Consider the following 20017-nt stretch of genomic DNA (forward strand, 5'->3'; position numbering starts at 1 on the left):
TCTATTCATGTGATCGACTGGACTTTTGACGCCTTTGTCTCATTTTCGTGGACTTGAGAAGTGGCCGCGTCCATCAGATCATGATTCATACATACAGAACATTTTTGCCTCCAGGGCAAAAAATAATACCACAAAATTGAATCTAATTGAAGAATATGGTTGCTTGAGAAACACTGTATAAAATTATGGGGTGTTGAGATGACCTTCCGAGATTTGAGCTGCTAAAACGATCAAATGTTATTTCATAATAAGGTAATTCCTTAAGGGATATAGAATAGTCTTCTCTCTAAATGCCATGAAAATCTTTATCAAAACTCTTTGAAAATAAAATAGAATTGAAAATATTTTTAATTGTCCCACTAGACTCCGAATAATGTCTTTCTGTCCGGAAGCTTAACAAAAGACAACACAGACATGTAACCTAACATCATACCATTGAGATCAATTCCCATTTGACAAAATCAATGAACATCAAATGTATAAAAATGAAAACAAGCAATGTGTATAGCATAAAATATTTAAAAAGAAATGTATAATTTTCAAGTGATGAGGTGTAATTTTGAGAGACTTGCGGTGTTCATAGAGTTCAAAACCTCGCGGGAAAGTGTCGGCAGGAAACAAGTTGGATGGGCGCAAAAGAAATGAATGATAAATGAAATTATAGACAAGGGGCGCACCATTCACAAACACACATATAAAGGTGATTTCCCTTGAAATGAAGAAATTACCGGCATTTGGTGATGTGGAAACAAACCATACGGAAAATGGTTTGATCAGCTGAGCCCAGGAAGATTCCCAGACAAGCCCAATTAGCCGGCACTTGTGATTTGAAAATCTTTTCTCATCTTGTCATGAGAAAAACGCACATTCACAATGGTCCAGAGAGTGAAGGAAAAGTAATACCTACACACAGTATATTTTATATTTCAGGTGGAAAAAATGCTGCATATTTATGTGATTTGCACTTGTCAAATGAATTACATCTTCCTCATACTCTATATTCAAGTTCAATTGTCTGTATTAGACGTTGTTAGAGAGATGGAGAGAGAGGAAGAATGTGGAGTCAAGAAAGTGATACTTTGGCTTTTAAAATTATGAAATTATTGTTCAGTAGTTTGCTTACAGAGTGAGCTAATTATTTAACCCCATAATCACTTCTTCGTTCTTTCATCTTCAACACCTTCTTGCACCTTTTGCAACTTCTTCTTTTACGCACAAATTGGAGAATTGAATGCTACTGAATCGCATTTTGTAATGTAATCAATTTATTCACATGGAGGTAATGCTGCAAATTAGCAAGGACAATTAGTAGAAGGTATAAGATGCGAAAATTAGCAGTTTTTGGCTAATTAATTGCACAGCAGATTCTTTGGAAAATTCCATTTTCAATTGAGAAAAAAAGTTTCTATAGTTATTCAGAAATGAAAATAAATTTGACTTAATAACAGAAGCCTTCGTCAACGACCATACTATTATGCTGAACATACCGGTTCTCGTCTGATCACCGAAGTCAAGCAGCATCGGGCGCGGTTAGTACTTGGATGGGGGACCGCTTGGGAACACCGCGTGTCGTTGGCTTTCTTTTTTTTTTTTAATAATTTTTAATAATTAATTTCGTTTTCCTTATCTGTAGTTCTCTTGTTATAAGCCTGTTTAAAAGTATCCTCCTACAATGAGGCTTTCTTCTTTATTGTACGAATCCTTTTTCAATCTCGGATCTTTTTTCTATGATCTAATTCTTGGTGAGTATAAGATCAAAAAATTGAATAAGTTTAAATATAAATTAGGAATATTCGTCAACGACCATACCATGCAGTTCGACTCTGTGCTTTGAAAGGGAAAGACGCAAAAAGTGACGCTCCGTGGAAATTATAAAATTCGCAGCAATTATAAAGGGAATTCTTGCAATGAACGACAGCAAAGTGAACGGGAGGCCTCCCCCACGCAATGGGGCACATTTCCCAGCATTGGGAGGAAGAAATGATTGCAGGAGCTATGTGGATAATTGGGAGACAGAGTACCTCCGAAAGGGCGGCCGTTATTTGATATGCAAACGTAAAGACGGAGGAAGTTTGGGGGAAATTCTCCCATTTGAAGTCGAAAAAGTGATCAACATGACTGGTGAAGTGGAAGAAATCATCAGGAAAAATGATGGAACTTTGCTGATCCTCACAAAATCCCTGGAACAGGCAGATATGCTCATGAAGGCAGTGCGACGCATTGGAGGTTTTGAAGTAGAGATGGCGCTCGATGACAAGAGAAACAAGTGCAGAGCTGTAGTCAGGGATAGAGACATGCAACATTGGGATAAAGACGCTTTGATGCAACTCCTGGCTCCTCAGGGAGTGGTTGCAATCACCAATATTATGACAAGAAAGCGATATCCGCCAGGGATGAAGCAGCAATCAGACAGAGTGGAATGGATACCCACTGCATCGTTCATAATAACGTTTGATTTCCCAGAACGGCCGGAGATACTCAGAGTCGGATATTTGGATTTGGTCACCAGAGATTACATACCGGACCCACTCAGATGTTTTCGATGCCAAAAGTTTGGACACGTGAGCACCTCATGCAAGAATACGGCAATGTGCGTCAGATGTGCAAAGGAGGATCACAAACCAGACAACTGCAACAATGGCTTTATGTGCATAAACTGCAGCGGAGCACACTCAGCAGCGTGGAAGAAATGTCCTGTCTACGAAGAAGAGAAGGAAATACGAAAAATTATGGTGAGACAGAGAGTTCCATATCACATTGGCCGGAGGATTTTCAAGACCTTTGTGAAAAAGGGAGTTTCGTATAATCAGGCGCTCAAGAAACCGAGTGGGTGTGCACAGTGTAAATGCCCATGTTGGACAAACGAAGGAGAGATTCCAATCCTGATGCAAGAGGAGAGGGTGTCAAAGGAGCCTGTGAGGAGAAATGATGAAGTTCCGATAGCCACAGGGAATATGGAGGCTCCGGCGGAGAGTGTTTCCATGGACTTGAACGAAAACGCAAGTCCACTGGATAACAAATCCAAGGAACCGGAGAAGGATGAGTGTTATTCAATATCCTCGATAGAGGAAGAAGAAAAATATATGGATGTAGCAGAGGAGAATGAGCGCCCAATATCCCCAATGGAGGAAGAAAATGACAACAATGGCTTACGCGATGAAGATGACACAAAGAGAAGTAACGTGGGAAAGAGACACAATTCGGGGGATGATTCCAGTGATCATGGAGAGGAACACAAGAATGCCAGCAACCCCAATGGACAACCAAAAGAGGTCTCCAAAAATGCGAAGAGGAAGAAGAAAAAGGAGGAGTTGCAAACTATGAGAACTGAGAGACGACGCAGCAGCTCAAGGAGTCAGACAAAACGAGAGAAATCTTCAACAGTGCTTGAACCAGGTGATACGTATATTTTTCAATCATCAGTTAAATCATCAAGCCACTTAGGCTCAATTAAGTAGAATTATTCATTTCTTTCTCTTTAGTTTTTTTTTTCCTTTCCTTTCCTTTCCTTTTTTTTCTTTCAGTATTTTTCAAAAACAATAAATTAAAAATGGTTAAAATCTTACAGAATAACATTTGAAGTTTGAAAAACAACAAAGAGCAGTTTATTGTATTATGAATGAAGAAAAATGTGATATAGCAATTTTGTGTGAAACATTTAACAAAAAAGAAATAAAAATTCAAGGATTTAAAATTTTTTAATAAGAATTTAAGAAAATGAAATGGGGTGGAGTAGCTGTAGTCGTTAGAGAAAATTTACAATGTAAAGAAATAGAAGATGATTTTAATATAATATAATGGAATTAATAGAAGTAGAAGCATCCTGTAAGAAAAACATTTCAATTAATTTTGTATCGATATATCCCACCAAAAGGAAACAACAATCAAATAAAAGAAGATTTTAGTAGACTTATTACAAAATATAAAGACACTGAAAATATTATTATAGGTGGAGACATAAATTGTCAATAATTATAGAATGCAAACACAATGAGAAGGAAAGGAAAGAGACAATAAATATAAATAATGAAAACAATTCAATTCAAACCTTAAAAATGTATTCTTCAATTATAGTTTATATTGAAAAAATTGAGCTAGAGATTTAAAAAAAAAATATAGTAGTTTAAAGTTAGTTTTTAAGTTAAATTAGAATTAGATTTAATTTATATTATTTTTTAATCAGGATTGTACATACACATAGCAAATGGATGTGATATTAATTAACGTCTGGCTTAGTTATGTACAATTCTTTAATAAAAAAATCAATCAATCAATCAACCATACCATGCTGAACATACCGGTTCTCGTCTGATCACCGAAGTCAAGCAGCATCGGGCGCGGTTAGTACTTGGATGGGGGGCCGCTTGGGAACACCGCGTGTCGTTGGCTTTCCTTTTTTTTTTAATAATTTTAAATAATTGATATCATTTTCCTTATCTGTAGTTTTCTTGTTACAAGCCTATTTAAAAGTATCCTCCTACAATGAGGCTTTATTCTTATTGTACAAATCCTTTTTTAATCTCGGATTTTTTTTCTGTGATCTAATTCTTGGTGAGTATAAGATCAAAAAATTGAATAAGTTTAAATGTAAATGAGGAATAATCGTCAACGACCATACCATGCTGAACATACCGGTTCTCGTCTGATCACCGAAGTCAAGCAGCATCGGGCGCGGTTAGTACTTGGATGGGGGACCGCTTGGGATCACCGCGTGTCGTTGGCTTTCTTTTTTTTTTTTTTAATAATTTTTAATAATTAATTTCGTTTTCCTTATCTGTAGTTTTCTTGTTACAAGCCTATTTAAAAGTATCCTCCTACAATGAGGCTTTATTCTTATTGTACAAATCCTTTTTTAATCTCGGATTTTTTTCTGTGATCTAATTCTTGGTGAGTATAAGATCAAAAAATTGAATAAGTTTAAATGTAAATGAGGAATAATCGTCAACGACCATACCATGCTGAACATACCGGTTCTCGTCTGATCACCGAAGTCAAGCAGCATCGAGCGCGGTTAGTACTTGGATGGGGGACCGCTTGGGAACACCGCGTGTCGTTGGCTTTCTTTTTTTTTTTTAATAATTTTTAATAATTAATTTCGTTTTCCTTATCTCTAGTTCTCTTGTTACAAGCCTGTTTAAAAGTATCCTCCTACAATGAAACTTTATTCTTTATTATACGAATCCTTTTTTAATCTCGGATTTTTTTCTGTGATCTAATTCTTGGTGAGTATAAGATCAAAAAATTGAATAAGTTTAAATGTAAATTAGGAATAATCGTCAACGACCATACCATGCTGAACATACCGGTTCTCGTCTGATCACCGAAGTCAAGCAGCATCGGGCGCGGTTAGTACTTGGATGGGGGACCGCTTGGGAACACCGCGTGTCGTTGGCTTTCTTTTATAATTTTTTTAAAGAGTAAAATAATGATAGGAATTTTTTGAGACAAATCTGTAGTTAGTCGTCTTTCTTAATCTCACTAGATATATCCTATATGAAACTTTTGATCCTATACTTACCAAAAGAATAAGATCCCAAAAAAAAATCCGAAATTAAAAAGGATTCATGCAATAGAGAAAACAACCTCGTTGAAGCAGGCTTCTTTTAAACAGGTACATATGTAACAAAAGAACTACAGAAAGAGAAAAAATATTAAATATAGAGCGGACATGTGCTTCTCTGGAGAAAGAATTTCAGCTAAAAAGAATGCCAACGACACGCGGTGTTCCCAAGCGGTCCCCCATCCAAGTACTAACCGCGCCCGATGCTGCTTAACTTCGGTGATCAGACGAGAACCGGTATGTTCAGCATGGTATGGTCGTTGACAAAGACTCCTGAATTGTTGGATCTAGCACTCTAGCTCTAGCTCTTTAACAATTCGTCATATCTGAAAATCACCTAGCTATATTTTAGAAAGTAATGAAGACCACATAGGAACTTTGACTTACAGAAGAACTGAAAAAACCTACAGCTTCAACAAAAAATACTTTAAAGCAAACTGCTAATAAAGACAATATTTTAAACCTCATTGATTCTATAATCCAAAAACAATAAAGACAGCATTTCCTATAAGTAAAAGCGTCCATCAGGTAATCAACTTCATTTTATTTTATAGCAACAGGCAGGGAAAGAGCGAAGGTCATGTAATGAATCCTAAACAAATATTACTCATGTGAGAAATATTTTAATCTACTCACGATCTAACCCTCTTTCATTTCTCCCTGGATGACTTAATGAAGTGAGACCCATGGGTTTTGAGTGATTGGAAGATCCGCGCGCGCGTGAAAATGCAAGTCACTGGACGTGAAGGTGTTGTGTTGAGTTTGGCGCCAAATTCGTTTTCCTCAATTAGACGGCAAATGCCCCCTTAGCATTCACCTTGTATGTACATTAAATCCACCATTGGATTCCCACAATAATATCAAAAAAATGGATGTGAGAAGCTCCTGTATGGAGTAAGTTGAATCTCCCGCAAGCTACGTGGCTGTGCTGATCCATCTTCCATGCTTTATGGTAATGAATAATTTCCCATAATGACAAAACATTCTTTTTTATGGTTACCCGCGGAATTATTGTCATTAACAAATTCAATTTGTCAGAACGATATTATTCAACATAATAATTTACCAATTTATGCATATTATTCCTCGTTATTGTCCCTTCTATTGTTGTTCAACTCCCCATGGTGTGCGTTTTATGCACAATTTTGCAGTGATCTCCGGGTAAATGGCGCGCAAGAAAATGATGGGATAATTAATTGAGCTCAATTACAATATACCGGCAATTCCAATGAGCCACACGGAGGTACACCATCCATATGTTACCCTCTCTCTGACACATTAGGGCATGTAAGTGACGATGAAATTAGTTTTATTAATAATAAAATAATTTATTATTTAAATTACTCAATTTTCTGCATTTGTCAATATGTTATTTTACCTATACCTGCATTCATATATAGTACGAAGAAAGTGCTGCTCTCTACATGAAAATGGCACAAGCACTTGGAAATGTATTGTCGGTAAAACAGAGCGGATATCAATGAAAATTTCCCAAAAATTTTCCTATTTATCTTGAAAAAATTTAAATTAATTGAAAAAAGAAAAGAAAATTAATGAAAAATCAATAAAATTTCTTATAGCCTTAAATCTCATTTCATGTTATGTGGTTTGGAAAAAAGTGGGGGAACCGCAAATGCTCCAATCAACACACAAAGTCATGTAACCATGACAATTGGGAAGCATGCTCTTTGTGGATTGGCTGATTGGGGCTCGCGTGACTCACAGATCTAGGGGGCCGTTGAGAAAAATGGCTTCAATAAAAACTTCAAGAAGGCTGAAAAATGGAGCCGTTAGCATTGAGAGAAACTTAAACTGGATTTATTATAGTTGTTTACAACAATTTAACATTTTTTGTAGTAAAAGAATATTTAAACCTGAATTTTTGAGAATGTTTTCAAATCATTTAAAAATATATAGGCGACTATTCCAAAATAATTTTTAATTATCAGCAAAATTGTTTACATAAAAATTGCATTTCTGTTATAGTTAATGCATGATTTAAAGCTGCTTCACGTGCAAAATCATGCATTTATTTATGCGCCACCCAGTATAAGGGAGAGCTTTACCGAATCACTCAAATGTTTAGATGAAGCTAAAAAAAATCATATTTCCCAAAAAATAAAGCAAGCTGTTTAATATAGACTTATTGGGTGGAAAATTTGTTGGTGTTCTACTTCGAACTTTATTGGAGGATCCAACCAACTTAAACTTAGGGTACGTTTAAGATATCCCTCATACAGCTCTAAGACGGTAAGGAAAAATCCAGTCCATTTTGAAGTTTTCTATACCAACGGGGATATTAAATTTTTTTTCTTAATTGTCAGATTACAAAATGACCATCATCCACCATTTTGAAAAAGCTTTCACTACTTTCCTGAGCATAACGTGACATTTACATCAATAACTCATATTTGGAAATCGATCATGCGACTTAGCAAACATCGCCGCTTAAAGTCTAAAACATTTTTTAGATATATCTAGAGAACGACTTGACCGATTTTAATCAAATTGCACTCAAACACAAATCTAGCTCACCATGATTTCCTAAAGGAAAAGTTTAAAGAACTCCATGAGCTTATAATGGTTTTTGTTTATTGTAACGGCGCTCCAGGCATTTCCAATTGTGGTGTTGAGTACCTTTAGTTTAGTAAAAACCACGTTTTTATTTTTAGTTCCTCACGTTCTCTTTATTGTCCAACTGTCACTCACGTGTTTACCCACACCAAGTATCATCGCTCCCACACCAATTAACTTTACCGCTTCGTACAGATTAAATTGTTCTTTCAAGAACTTTATGTCATCTTTGTCGGTGAATGCGTAGTTTTGGAACAATTTATCCACATAGGAGCTCTCCAGAAGGTAGTGTTGTTTGAAGTTTGCAAAGAACATGTTGATCGAAGGGTTGGATCAAGGACGTCGTATTTGCAGGCAAGAATATAACTTTTATGAAATTAAAATCTGCTTCGAGAATATTTTAAATTGCTGGATCATGCCCTGAGGCATTCCGTCACTTGTATCAGCACTTATAATAAGACCATGCAATTGTACGGTCTGTGCTATAAGTGCTGATACAAGCGACGATTTTCTAAAATGAGCAATGCTTTCTTAAGCAATTTTTTCACATCAAATATTTATCAACAGCAAGAGCGAAAAATCTTGTCGTCGACATGCTGAAAATGTTTTTTTGTGACCCACACAAAATTATTAGAAATTCTGTTGTGACTGAAATCTCATTTTTCTCTACTTTCCTGAATGCAGAACATGGTCTGTCTAAACTACAAAATCAAAAAATTTTCGATTAGCTTTAGAATTTTTGTTGATTTTGAAAATTTTTGAAATATGTTAATTTTCCAAATAGCACAGATTATTGGGAAAAAATTGCCAACAGAAGATGTACCTACCCAATCTTATACAAGTCAACCTATCTGCCATCAATTATCAATATGAATTAAGTAAACCAATATTATAAGTAAAAACATTCCTTTTGGTATGAATCTAAGACAATCTTTGTATTTTTGAATTGAATTCGAGACATAGAATTTCTACAAACAACACACACATAATAGTTCACCCGAAAGACAAAATACTATAGTAGTGAAGCAAACTCCTAGGAATCACTAAAATGTGGAACACTGTTTTCTAGAAGATAAGAAATGGCGGGTGATGAATTAAACTGCGTGCATCAGGCAAAAGATACTTGATAAAAGTTCCACTCTTCCATGAAGGATGGCACAAAAGCCTTGCTAGTGGTAAACTTTACAGGTGGATCTAGCTTCTTTAACTCATTCTCGTACATTCTCAGCGCCTCTGGGCAGTTGGACCCATTTGCCTTAAAGATTAAATTGCAATTATAATGGGAATCAGAGGCAAGTAATTTAGGGCTCTTACGTGAGTCATAAACTTCCCATCAGGGCGAAGAACTTTAAAGGAAGCCTCAAGGAATGTACGGATAAAGTCCCAAAGTTCTCCGGTAGGTGTCGGAGATAGGGGCACATCCGTAAGGTCTCCAAACACATAGTCAAACTTGCGACCATCTTTGAAGTACTTCTGTAGTGCAACCATACAGTCACCCACTATAATCTCATAGTTTGGTCCATTTCTTCGCTCCAAAACATCCCCACAGATAGATTTCATGTGCTCATTGCATGCCTGCATTACAAGATCATCAATTTCGAGCATTGTGACGAACTTTGGGTTCTCCTTGAGGAGCTCATATAGCAGGGCACCATCGCCACCCCCCAGAATAACAATCTCCTTGCCCTCATATTGCTCCACACCGCGCATCATCAGTGTCTCCGTGTAGATGAGGTCAGCTTCCGCCAAATCTTCAAGTAATAGAATTTTTTTTAATTGAAATTCTTTAAATCAGAATACTTATCGAATAAATATTTATGAACTTACTCTGCAATTCATCCAACACCAACATATTCCCCAAAACCTTCGAATGGACTATTTGAACCTTCTGGAAGGGGGATCTCTTCTCGAATACCATCTTATCGATATCATACTCGATCAAACGCTCATCTATTGAAAATCAATTAAAAATTATCTCAAAATTTCTTTAAACAAAAAAGTTGAAAAGTGGTTCATTTCTTAAGAATTGTCATGGAAATTCGAAATTACATAAATTCGTTAAATATTTGCTCGTGGCTCTCACGACACATAATGCAAAGATCTCAAATTGCGAGTTTTTATCTATATGCCTCGAATTACTTCAAAAGATTTTTATTGTATTCACAGTACATAATCAAAGTAATGAAATTACTTTTTATATTTAATTTAAATAATAGTGGTAGTCAAACGCGGGATCTGACCTTTTTGAAAACAAAAAATACTCTTTTATTATTTCTGCAACGTTTCGGAGATTTATTTCGCCCTCCTCAGGCCTGCAATTACATTATGGACAATATTTTGACTTTTACATAATTTTCTAACACTTTGAAATATTTTGTAAACAATTAATATGGAAAAAATTCTAATGATTTTATATAAATCAAGTCAAGGCTATTTTTCATTTTTGTTATTGAGATTAATTCACAAATCTTGGGGAGAACATGGGGAAATTTAGGGGATTTTTTTTGGCTTACATTTTTATATTTACTTCTTATAAAAAAATACAAATAATAATCAAAATCGGACGTGAGAAGCCTAAATATGATATATAGGTAGGGGAGAGCGGGGTTAAAAAAGTCACTTAAGGGTTTAAAAAAAGCTCAAAATATCATATTTCCCAAATGGATAAAGCGAAATGTTTAGCTCATTTCTTTAGGAAATTTACTGCCCTACAACTCTTTCTCAGATCATTTTGTTCTATCTAGCTTGGAAATATGATATTTTTGGCTTTTTCCAAACCCTTAAGTGACTTTATTAGCCCCGCCCTCCCCTACATACTAACATTAAAGAGCCATATCTTCAAAATAGCTCCAACGATTTTCGAACTTGAACTATCAATTGAAATGTCTTGATCCAAATTAAAATATTCTAAAATTTGAAAAAAAATCACCGCAAATTAAACATATGACTGGATATATGAGATGAAACTGACGTCATTAAAGAAAAATATTTATATGAAAATTCCTTATTTCATGACAAAATTATTTGATGCATATAAGCAAATTATTGTCTGTTTACAATTTCATCTGTAAAGAGTAATAATGCTATGAGTATGTACTGTTGCGGAATAATCTGAAAGAAAACAAACCTGAGATAAAATTTAAAAGTCCATGAGCTGAGCATACAGTTTCAACAACTTGAATCATTTTATCAACTTTTTTTCGTCTTTCTTTACTCTTTTCTTCGGAAATTCTTTTTCAGGGTCAAGCTCAAGGAATTTTCATGACATTTTCTCAAGAAAATACGCATCTTATTGAAACACACGATTTAGCAAGCAAAAGTACAAGTCACAGAAGCAACTACAACAAAAAGGGCATATACATGAGGATTGCGCAGGTGAAGCAATAACTTTTAAGGGAGGAGGAAGAAAAAGAGATAACAAATGGATGTAACAAACATGCATCAGAGAAGCTTGGAAGAGAGGTGCACGCACAATTTGGATTTTAACAGAAAAAGAACCAAAAAATAAATAAAAATGAAAATAAATAAAATTCTTTCCAATTTACCTGAGGTGGGAAAATACTTTGAGAGTGGACTTCTTTTAATAGGTAGCAAAGAGTGTCCGTGAATTAAATTCAGTGTTTTTATCAAAGTATTCTCGATACCACGTGTGGACTATAATAAAGAAAAAGAAAGACAAAAAGAAATCTTGGAAGAAACTCAATGTGGCTAAAAATACAAATCTCCTTCTTTTGGAATAATCTCGCGTTTTTCTCTATTACAGCGCCTCTTTATAAAAAGACGTCGCTTTTTGCATACTCAACATTCCACCTCGACGTTCTTTTCTTTATAAATTTTCTTCATGGAAAATTTCCACATCTTTTTTGCCTTCTTTTTTTTACTGACCAATAAGTTTCAAAGGTTTTTCCAGGTAAGAAAATGTGAGCATATTATGCCGTCATCCACAAAAAAGGAAACTAATAAACTCAACATTTCAATTTTTATGAAACATAAAACTTTCAACAAAAAAACGAAAAAGGATAAAAAGTGGGAACGATTAAATTTGAGAGCGAAAAAAAAGAAACAAATGAATTAATTTGCATGCCGGCAAAAAATGTGTTTGAACTTTTTTTTTTCATTTTGGGGATAATAGTCTTAAGTAATATTTTAACTTTTTTTTTGGAGTAAGAATGAAAAAAATAAAGTGAAATCTTTTTTGGCTGCTGGAACATCAGCTAACCTGAACTCGTTAAATACACATCAATATAAGTTCCTCGCTTTATCGGCGGCAAATGTTTCGAACGTTCTGATCCCAAATAATTTCGTAAACTATTTTCCAGCAATTTTATACTCTACAAGAATAAAAGAAAATATTTGTTTTAAAATTCAAAAAACAATATGCCCTCGTTAGCTAATTGGATTTTTTGAAAGGTCATTATTTAGGAAGAGGAGTTTATGCATTTTAGAGGTTGTTTTCTAAACTTTTATCATAGAAATATTGTAGAGTATCATAAAAAACTGAAGAATAGCTGAAAAAACTTGAAAATAACTTAAGGAAAAGTTCAAAATATGTGCCCTTCTTTACTATGTTTTTTTTTCGATTATGTCCATGAAGCTTATCATTATTACTCCATCTTGTAAATCTTTTATTTAATTATCAGTGACTTATTTTCTATTTTGTGTTTATTCTACAAAAAAAAATATTATAGTTACGAATTTATCAAAAATGCTCCAAAATGCATAGACTCCTTTATAATAATGAAGACGGAGATGCAAAAATTATTATTCTCTTGACACTGAATTTTCTTGGTTTAATATTGTCTCTAATAAATAAATAGAGAAAAAACCTTCAAAGATTTTTCAATTGAATTTTATCGTATTAGAAAGGGATTAGAAGAGGCTATTAATAAAAATTATTTTAAGTTTAAGAATATTTTACAAATGTTACATCAAAAATTTAAATAAATAATATTTCTGAACGTATTTATATAAAAAAAAATATATTTCAGTTGGAAAAAATTGAGAAAAAAATTCTTATATGAAGTGAATCAGCATAGATACAGAAGTTCATGTAAACGTTTTATTTGAATGTATGTGTATCCCGCTCTTAGTGGTGGATATGTTATTGATTTTTCATCCCTTTCAGACATTTTACGGAAATTCTATAAAATCTCACGAGAAACTTCCTCAGAACTACATTGAATTAGTGGGGAAATGAAGAGAGAGACGCCTCTGCCGGAAGAGACTATCACCGCCCGGAAAGAAGAAAATGGGTTAGAATGGGCAAAGGATTTGGTTTCCGCAACTTACTTCCAGACTCACTCTCGGCTGCTCAGAATTCTCCTTGTAATACTCCACATTGACTGTAATGAGTCCCTGTACGTGGAAGAAGCGCACAGTGACAACAGTTCCCGCCTTGTCCATGTACGTGCAAAAGTACCCATCTTCCGGCAGCAGGTCATGCACGAAGCGGAGATTGGGGATGTAGCACTCGAGCGCTTCTTCGATTCTCTTGCGGACCTCCTTGCGGGATGCGTCGTCACCCAATCGCTGGGGATCAATCGAAAAATCCAAGAGAATCGTCTGCACTGACATCTCAGCTACCTTTTTCCACCCCACAGACCGTACTTTAACTGCGATAGGCGCGAGGAAAAGGTTTGCGGAAAAATGTGTTTTGAAAAAAAATCACGTTTTCTTCTTCACTCGAGCACGACCCGGGCTACCTCGCGGCGATCTATCGTTTGTCTCGGCGATATAATCGAAACTATCGAAAGATATTAACCACAGAGTAACTTCATATGACAATTCCATACGTTCTTCCACATTTTTCCGGTTTTTATTAAATGCTCTATTTTTACCCTTATATTTTTTGAATAACCCTCGTATTTATAAGTGAATTATTTTTGCAATTTTTACATTTTATAAGATTTTAGAATCAAGAAAAAGAATCAGTAAAAATGACTGACCCCTTGGCTAATTTATCTCAAATCATGCACCTCCTGCGCGATTTATATCATTTGTACATTAAAAGTTATCGTATACGGACGTGTTATTGTGAAAAAGGAGAGAATAACCTACCAACACTCCCTTACCAAAACAACCTAGCAATAGAGCAAAAAAATGACGGGTTTTTTGCCAGATTTGGGTTCATTCCATTTTGCTTTTGATAGAGTGACCTTCGGGTTGTACCAGGATTATCAAATCCTCAACAAATAGGGGATGTTGGTGTAAACATTTTTGTTTATCGCTAGAATTGTGGTCACTTCTCCTTTGTAATGATGGAGATTTTGGGATCTGAATCCGGAGGTAACTCCATCATTACCAATGAGGAGTCACCACAATACCCGCAAAAAACCCACCAATTCCACCAATACCTAAACACTAAAATCAACTTGAATATGGAATCCCATTTCTGATGATCAGCACAAGTTGAATGTCCTTAAGGTGTAGAGTAACACGCCCCCTGAAGAGGGTACAGCGATTAGCATCTTCCAATAGATGCACAAGGTAAGTTTCCGCTGATTCTTGGAGAGCATTAAATGCTTGAAGCATTACTATACCAATATTTCTTGAAAGATTAAGCACGGAGCACCACCACGGTGGCCAGCGGCGTGGAGTGGTCTCCAAGCAGCTCTTGGAGCGGTACATTGACACCGCTCACCCCGTCACCGCCGACCCCCTCACGCTCCCCTTGTTCCAGGGACCCTACGCCCCCACAGTCGCCGAGGCCGACGGATTGTTGGGAAATCAATCCCCGTTGGGTCGCGCCGAGTGGAGGACCCAACAGGTGGCCTGGGCGACAAAGATCGTGGCCGGCTGCGAAGCGTGTCTACTACCGTGGACCGCATTTGCCGTCCCCGCGCCAACTGAACGATGGAGGAGGTGCAGAGATTGGTGAAAGAGATGGAGGGAGTGGGAGTCCTCGAGCCTTCGGAGAGCCCATGGTCCTCCCCGGTAATGTTCGTCAAGAAGAAGACCGGTAAATGGCGTTGCTGCGTCGACTACCGGAAGCTTAACAGCATGACCAAACGGGACAGTATCCCGCTGCCCCGGATCGATGACACTTTGGATGCCCTCTAGGGAGCGAAATGGTTCTCCACGATGGACCTCCAGAGTGGGTATTGGCAGGTCGAGATGCAAGAAGATGTATCATAGCAATGGCTAGTAATGCTTGAAGCATTACTAAGGACATTCATCTTGTGGTGATCATCAGAAATGGGATGGGTGTTTAGGTATATACAAGATTTTCATAATATTCATGAAAAATCATAAACAATAATGAAATAACATTAAAAAATGTTTTGAATTACATATTTTTCCTTGCCTTTATCCTTTTTTTTGCAAGTTTCTTCATAAAATTTCTAAAAATATAAGATTTCAGGAATTTGGTGGATTTCAGTTATTAGGGATTTCAGTTTTTCCAGTATTCTAACGAACTAAGAAGCTTAACGAAATCCGTGCAGCAGTACGAAACGTCAGAAAGTGAAATCGATCGTTGCGCTCATGTGAGAATATTAACACTCGGAGGACTTTATACTGGTACTTGCTACCAATTTGAACCTTAAGCAAAAGAAATGATATCTTTTCCTCTGGAACACAAACTCCGACATATTTTTTACTGGGATAATCGATATTGTGGAGAATTTATTTATGTGGTGCTGTTTGTTTTGCTGCAACAACTCGCGCAGAGAAGCCACTACTCAGGAATACTGTATGCTACTTGCACACAGACATTGAAGAACATGTTTCGAAAGATTAACAAATTCTTAGCGCTTTTCTTCTCAGGAAACTATATCACATCATTTTATTCTACATCTTTTTTACAGCAACAAATAACAGTTTTCTTCGCGAATTTTTCTCCGATTTAAAAACATTTTTCTACTAATCTCCATATTTTATTACACTAAAAAGAGAAACAAAGAACTAAAGCAGACCAATACAGACACAACATGATTGATGTATTCCTGCTGAAGTGGATGCCATGGCAGGCTTTATTTTTTTCACCTTTAGAGAATGTAATCAAACGTGATAATTTGTAAGTTTGTAGCTAATCTGTTGAGTGCAGTGAGTTATCTTGGTGTGGGGGCCCCGGGGGACACCCGTAGTGGGGTAAGTGCGAAGGCGGAAGGGCAGATTATGATCTAATTATATCCGTCACATGAAGGCACTAAATTTAAAAATCAAGGTGAATTACTGATACGATTAATAAATCTATTTTCAGCAGCAATACACGCCGTAAGGGCGCCTCAGGTGCTACGCCAAGTGATAGGGGGTTGGATGACTCCCCCGCCGTTTCGTGAGAATACTCAAATAACTGTGATTATGGAGAAGGTTAATGGATCCAATCGTGGTGCCCGGAAGACCTTTCTGGGGATTATCCCGCGAAAATCAACGAGAGTTGAGCCCCAGATGGAGGAGGATGAGCAAGAGGTGTTGCGCGAGAATGGCGGAGAAGATGTCCTGCGACGCAGTGCAGCTGCAAAGTCACCAAAAATCAATACAAATCGATTCAGTGATCATTTATCTGGAAAAATTTGCTGCAATGCAGACATGCGTTCTTTGACACCACCAGGAACATTGAAAAGGGACTCCAAGAGTACCCCTAATAGCCCAACAATAGGAATGGGGTCGGAGGATGTAATACGAAGGAGTACAAAGGCCCTCGAAGGAAGTTGCTCACTTGATGAGGGATCTTCCTCGTCGAGGCAGTTTGTTCAGAGTCTTACACCGCCGGAGCGTACAGGATCAATTGCAGTTTCGGCTTGCAGGTCACGGTTGAGGAAGAAACTCTTCCCGCCGGGTATGAATTTAGATGAGATGAATCTCTCAGCTCCCAATATTCCTAGCAAGGAAGCAGGAGAGCATCGGAATAGTCGTTCGTACAGCTACGATACCCTCGTTGCTGGTGGGAGTATGCAGGTTGTCCAGCAACGCCCCACGAGTGCAGATTCCTTAGCACGGAATACCCTCATGGCGGCTCAGGTGTTAAATCTCATTCCCACAGAGAAGGCAAGAGAACGGAACTACCTTCAGGGTAAGTTAGCGTTCAACTCTCTCCTCGGAGGGCAGGAGTTAGAAAAAGTACTCCCCAGTCGTGAGGTGAAGATCTTCGTGGGAACGTGGAATATGAATGGGCAGAGTCCCCCTGGGCAGATGAATGATTTTGTCCTTCCGGTTGGGATGAATCACGTACCGGATATCGTGTCTATTGGCACGCAGGAATCGTGGCCAGAGAAATTTGAATGGGAAGTCTCACTGCAGGAAACACTCGGACCTTCCCATATTCTTCTTCATTCAGCCTCCCTAGGTACATTGCATCTCGCTGTCTTTATTCGTCGTGACCTCATCTGGTTCTGCTCTCTGCCCGAAGATGACAGTCTCAGTGTCCGTCCGGGTACGGCGTTTCGCACCAAGGGCGCTGTTGCCATTTCCTTCTGCCTTTTTGGTACTTCCATGCTCTTTGTCACATCCCACCTCACTGCCCATCAGGCGAAGGTTAAGGAACGCGTCCAGGATATCCGACGTATCATTCAAGCTTTGGATCTACCACGAAACTACGTTATCCGGCACAAGAGCAAGGATGTCACCCATAATTTTGACAGCGTCTTCTGGTGCGGTGATCTCAATTTCCGTCTTGCTGAGCCCCGTGAGAAGCTTCTGGAGTGGATTGAGAATACACAATTTCCGCTTCCAGATCACCTGCCACATGGTTACCTACACACGGATCAATTGACCACAGTCCTATCCGACGGAGCAGCTTTCAAAGGGTTCAAGGAGGCAAAAATCACCTTCCCACCAACGTACAAAGTACAAGTCTAAGGCAAAAAGTTTTCTTTAACACAATTACTAATAAATATTCAACATTTTCCTTTTCAGTACGACCCTGGGACGCAGCAATTTGATACATCTAGCAAGCAGCGAGCTCCAGCTTACACAGATAGAATACTCTACAAATATCGCTCAGCTCCACTGGGATTGCGCCGTGGGAGCTCCCTCAACCCTCTACAGACCCCCGTGGAATGTCTGGCCTATGACTCAGTGCCAAGTATTGTTTCATCGGACCACAAGCCCGTCTGGGCACTCTTCCGCAATATTATTCGCCCAGGACTGGATTCGTGAGTCAAACTACCGGCACTCCATGAGGACAGGTCTCTGACTAACTTTTCACTTTTGTGGCCTTTCCAGAATGCCCCTAGCTGCGGGTTTGTTCAACCGCGACGTATACATTGAAGGTATGAAGAGGCGACTCAACAGCAAAAATTCAAGCTCATCCGTTGTTTGCAGTATTCAGTGATCACACTCATAAACCAAAGATTCCTCTCCTAATTTATTGAAACAAGTGAGTTTTAGGGTAGTTATAAGTACCTTCCCCCATAAGACCTCTAGTGCTATGGATCTGCCTAACTAAGGGGTATCACACCTAACGAAAGCTTCTATTAGTATGTCTTGCTTGGACTTGCAGGTTGCTTTAAAAGTATTTGAAAACCACATCTTTAATTGAAAGAAAAGAGTCGATTCTAGACTTTACTAACTGAAAACGATTTTGTTGAAGGACCGATGGGATGTTTTCGTCCCATTGTTCGATTTTAAAAATGTTTAATGTCGCATAGTTATTTTATGAATATTGGATCACAATCAGTACCGGACCATGTCTTCATGCTTCATGCTTCAGGGATAGTCACGTTATTTTGGAAATCGGGCGAACAAAATCGATCAAAAAACTGTTTCTTTCAGTGTTAAATCTTAATACCGAGTATCAGCAATCGTGGCGCTAGTTGTCAAAAATGTAAACAAAGTAACGTGTCACGTGGTACGGTGACGTCATTGAGTACACAGTTAAATGGGATTTTAGCTCGATAGAGTTCCCAAAATAACATTTCAGATCGCAAAATGACATCCTCAAGAATTCATAGGATGAGGAAAAACTAAAATCTGAAAATTTTAAAGTCGAAGTCTAAAATCTTTTATTTGAGCTCAAAGGAACACCAAAACAGTTTTTAATATATTTAGTCAGCTGAATTCTTTACATTACTTAAAGGGTTAAACGGTATTTGACCGATTTTGTTAAACTTTAAAACTATTTGCTGATTGAATCAGTATTAAAAAAAATGTATTAGGATGTCCCTAAAGATTCCCATCCTATAAAATTTGTTTCAAAATATTAGATTTTTAACAATAATATTTTTTGTCAAAAAGGATCAAAGTGTTTTAGTTGGAGCTATAGAAGAACTGCAATGAAAAGAAACAAAAAATTCATAAGGTGCTTCAAAGTAACACCTCTAACAATTTTTAATCAAAATTATAGGTATATTATATTAATCCTTATTGTAGTTACAGGGTTAAATGAATTGAATATTGAGGCGTTAAATAGTATACCTAACTAATTGATGCTTTCTCTAGATTCTAGATGTACTCTAGGTGTGATACCCCTTTCTATATATACACTAATCGGATGTATTCATATAAATTGATCTCTATATTTTTCGAATCAAAATTAAGATAATGGCGACATAGTGTCTTATTTTGGAACCAAAGCTGATGCAAATACTCTAGTCACACAACCCTTTGTACTTCTTAAGACTATATATTATATATTTATGACAGACAGTTGACTCAATATTTAAATGTTCGTATAAAGGAGAAAAGGGGATGCTAATAAAACCATCAAGTCGGGTTTTATCGGTTATTCTTGTTTGTGTGTGTGTTTGTATTTGTGTGCTGTTAAAAAAAAACTCTGCGTAGAGGGCGTGGCGTATCTGTCAAAAAATAGGAGGAGCTTCGGCATTTTCAGCTACCCGTCTCTCTCTACCGCTTCTATGGGTCGAGAAGAAGGTCTCGTATGTTGGGAAAACCTTCGTGATTCAATAAGATTGCGTGCGTCGCCCAGGAAAATGTAATGAAAAT

General features: G+C 37.2%; 2 protein-coding genes, 4 non-coding genes and 2 pseudogenes across 9 annotated transcripts; 6 read left to right on the top strand and 2 right to left on the bottom strand.

The window, feature by feature from the left end:
• The first annotated feature begins 1456 nt into the window (after positions 1–1456).
• Positions 1457–1578, top strand: LOC129794365 (5S ribosomal RNA; annotated as a pseudogene).
• A 2692-nt stretch (positions 1579–4270) lies between these two features.
• Positions 4271–4389, top strand: LOC129794366 (5S ribosomal RNA; annotated as a pseudogene).
• Positions 4390–4604: 215 nt separating this feature from the next.
• Positions 4605–4723, top strand: LOC129794363 (5S ribosomal RNA). Its single transcript, XR_008751030.1, has one exon. It is a non-coding gene; the product is annotated as a 5S ribosomal RNA (ribosomal RNA).
• A 217-nt stretch (positions 4724–4940) lies between these two features.
• On the top strand, positions 4941–5059 carry LOC129794361 (5S ribosomal RNA). Its single transcript, XR_008751028.1, has one exon. It is a non-coding gene; the product is annotated as a 5S ribosomal RNA (ribosomal RNA).
• A 216-nt stretch (positions 5060–5275) lies between these two features.
• Positions 5276–5394, top strand: LOC129794362 (5S ribosomal RNA). The gene has a single exon (XR_008751029.1). It is a non-coding gene; the product is annotated as a 5S ribosomal RNA (ribosomal RNA).
• Positions 5395–5706: 312 nt separating this feature from the next.
• LOC129794350 (5S ribosomal RNA) lies at positions 5707–5825 on the bottom strand. Its single transcript, XR_008751018.1, has one exon. It is a non-coding gene; the product is annotated as a 5S ribosomal RNA (ribosomal RNA).
• Positions 5826–9042: 3217 nt separating this feature from the next.
• Positions 9043–13861, bottom strand: LOC129793297 (spermine synthase). Its single transcript, XM_055833141.1, has 5 exons — positions 13424–13861; positions 11680–11788; positions 9962–10084; positions 9449–9885; positions 9043–9389 (listed from the first exon to the last, which is right to left on the bottom strand). The coding sequence occupies exons 1-5, from the start codon at positions 13706–13708 to the stop codon at positions 9243–9245; spliced, it is 1101 nt and encodes a 366-aa protein (XP_055689116.1). The 5' UTR covers positions 13709–13861; the 3' UTR covers positions 9043–9242.
• Positions 13862–16053: 2192 nt separating this feature from the next.
• Positions 16054–19792, top strand: LOC129793292 (inositol polyphosphate 5-phosphatase E). 4 transcript variants are annotated; one of them, XM_055833133.1, is made up of 5 exons: positions 16054–16222; positions 16338–17920; positions 17990–18228; positions 18299–18452; positions 19613–19792. In XM_055833133.1, exons 2-4 carry the CDS (start codon positions 16391–16393, stop codon positions 18405–18407), a joined length of 1878 nt encoding a protein of 625 aa, XP_055689108.1. In that variant the 5' UTR covers positions 16054–16222; positions 16338–16390; the 3' UTR covers positions 18408–18452; positions 19613–19792. The 4 variants fall into 4 exon arrangements, with proteins under 4 accessions (XP_055689108.1, XP_055689105.1, XP_055689106.1 ...); XM_055833134.1 differs by having other exon boundaries at positions 16092–16222; positions 16335–17920; XM_055833130.1 differs by having other exon boundaries at positions 16063–16222; positions 18299–19792.
• The last annotated feature ends 225 nt before the right edge of the window (positions 19793–20017 follow it).

Source organism: Lutzomyia longipalpis, chromosome 3 (genome assembly GCF_024334085.1).
Source record: "Lutzomyia longipalpis isolate SR_M1_2022 chromosome 3, ASM2433408v1".
Classification (NCBI taxonomy): domain Eukaryota; kingdom Metazoa; phylum Arthropoda; class Insecta; order Diptera; family Psychodidae; genus Lutzomyia; species Lutzomyia longipalpis.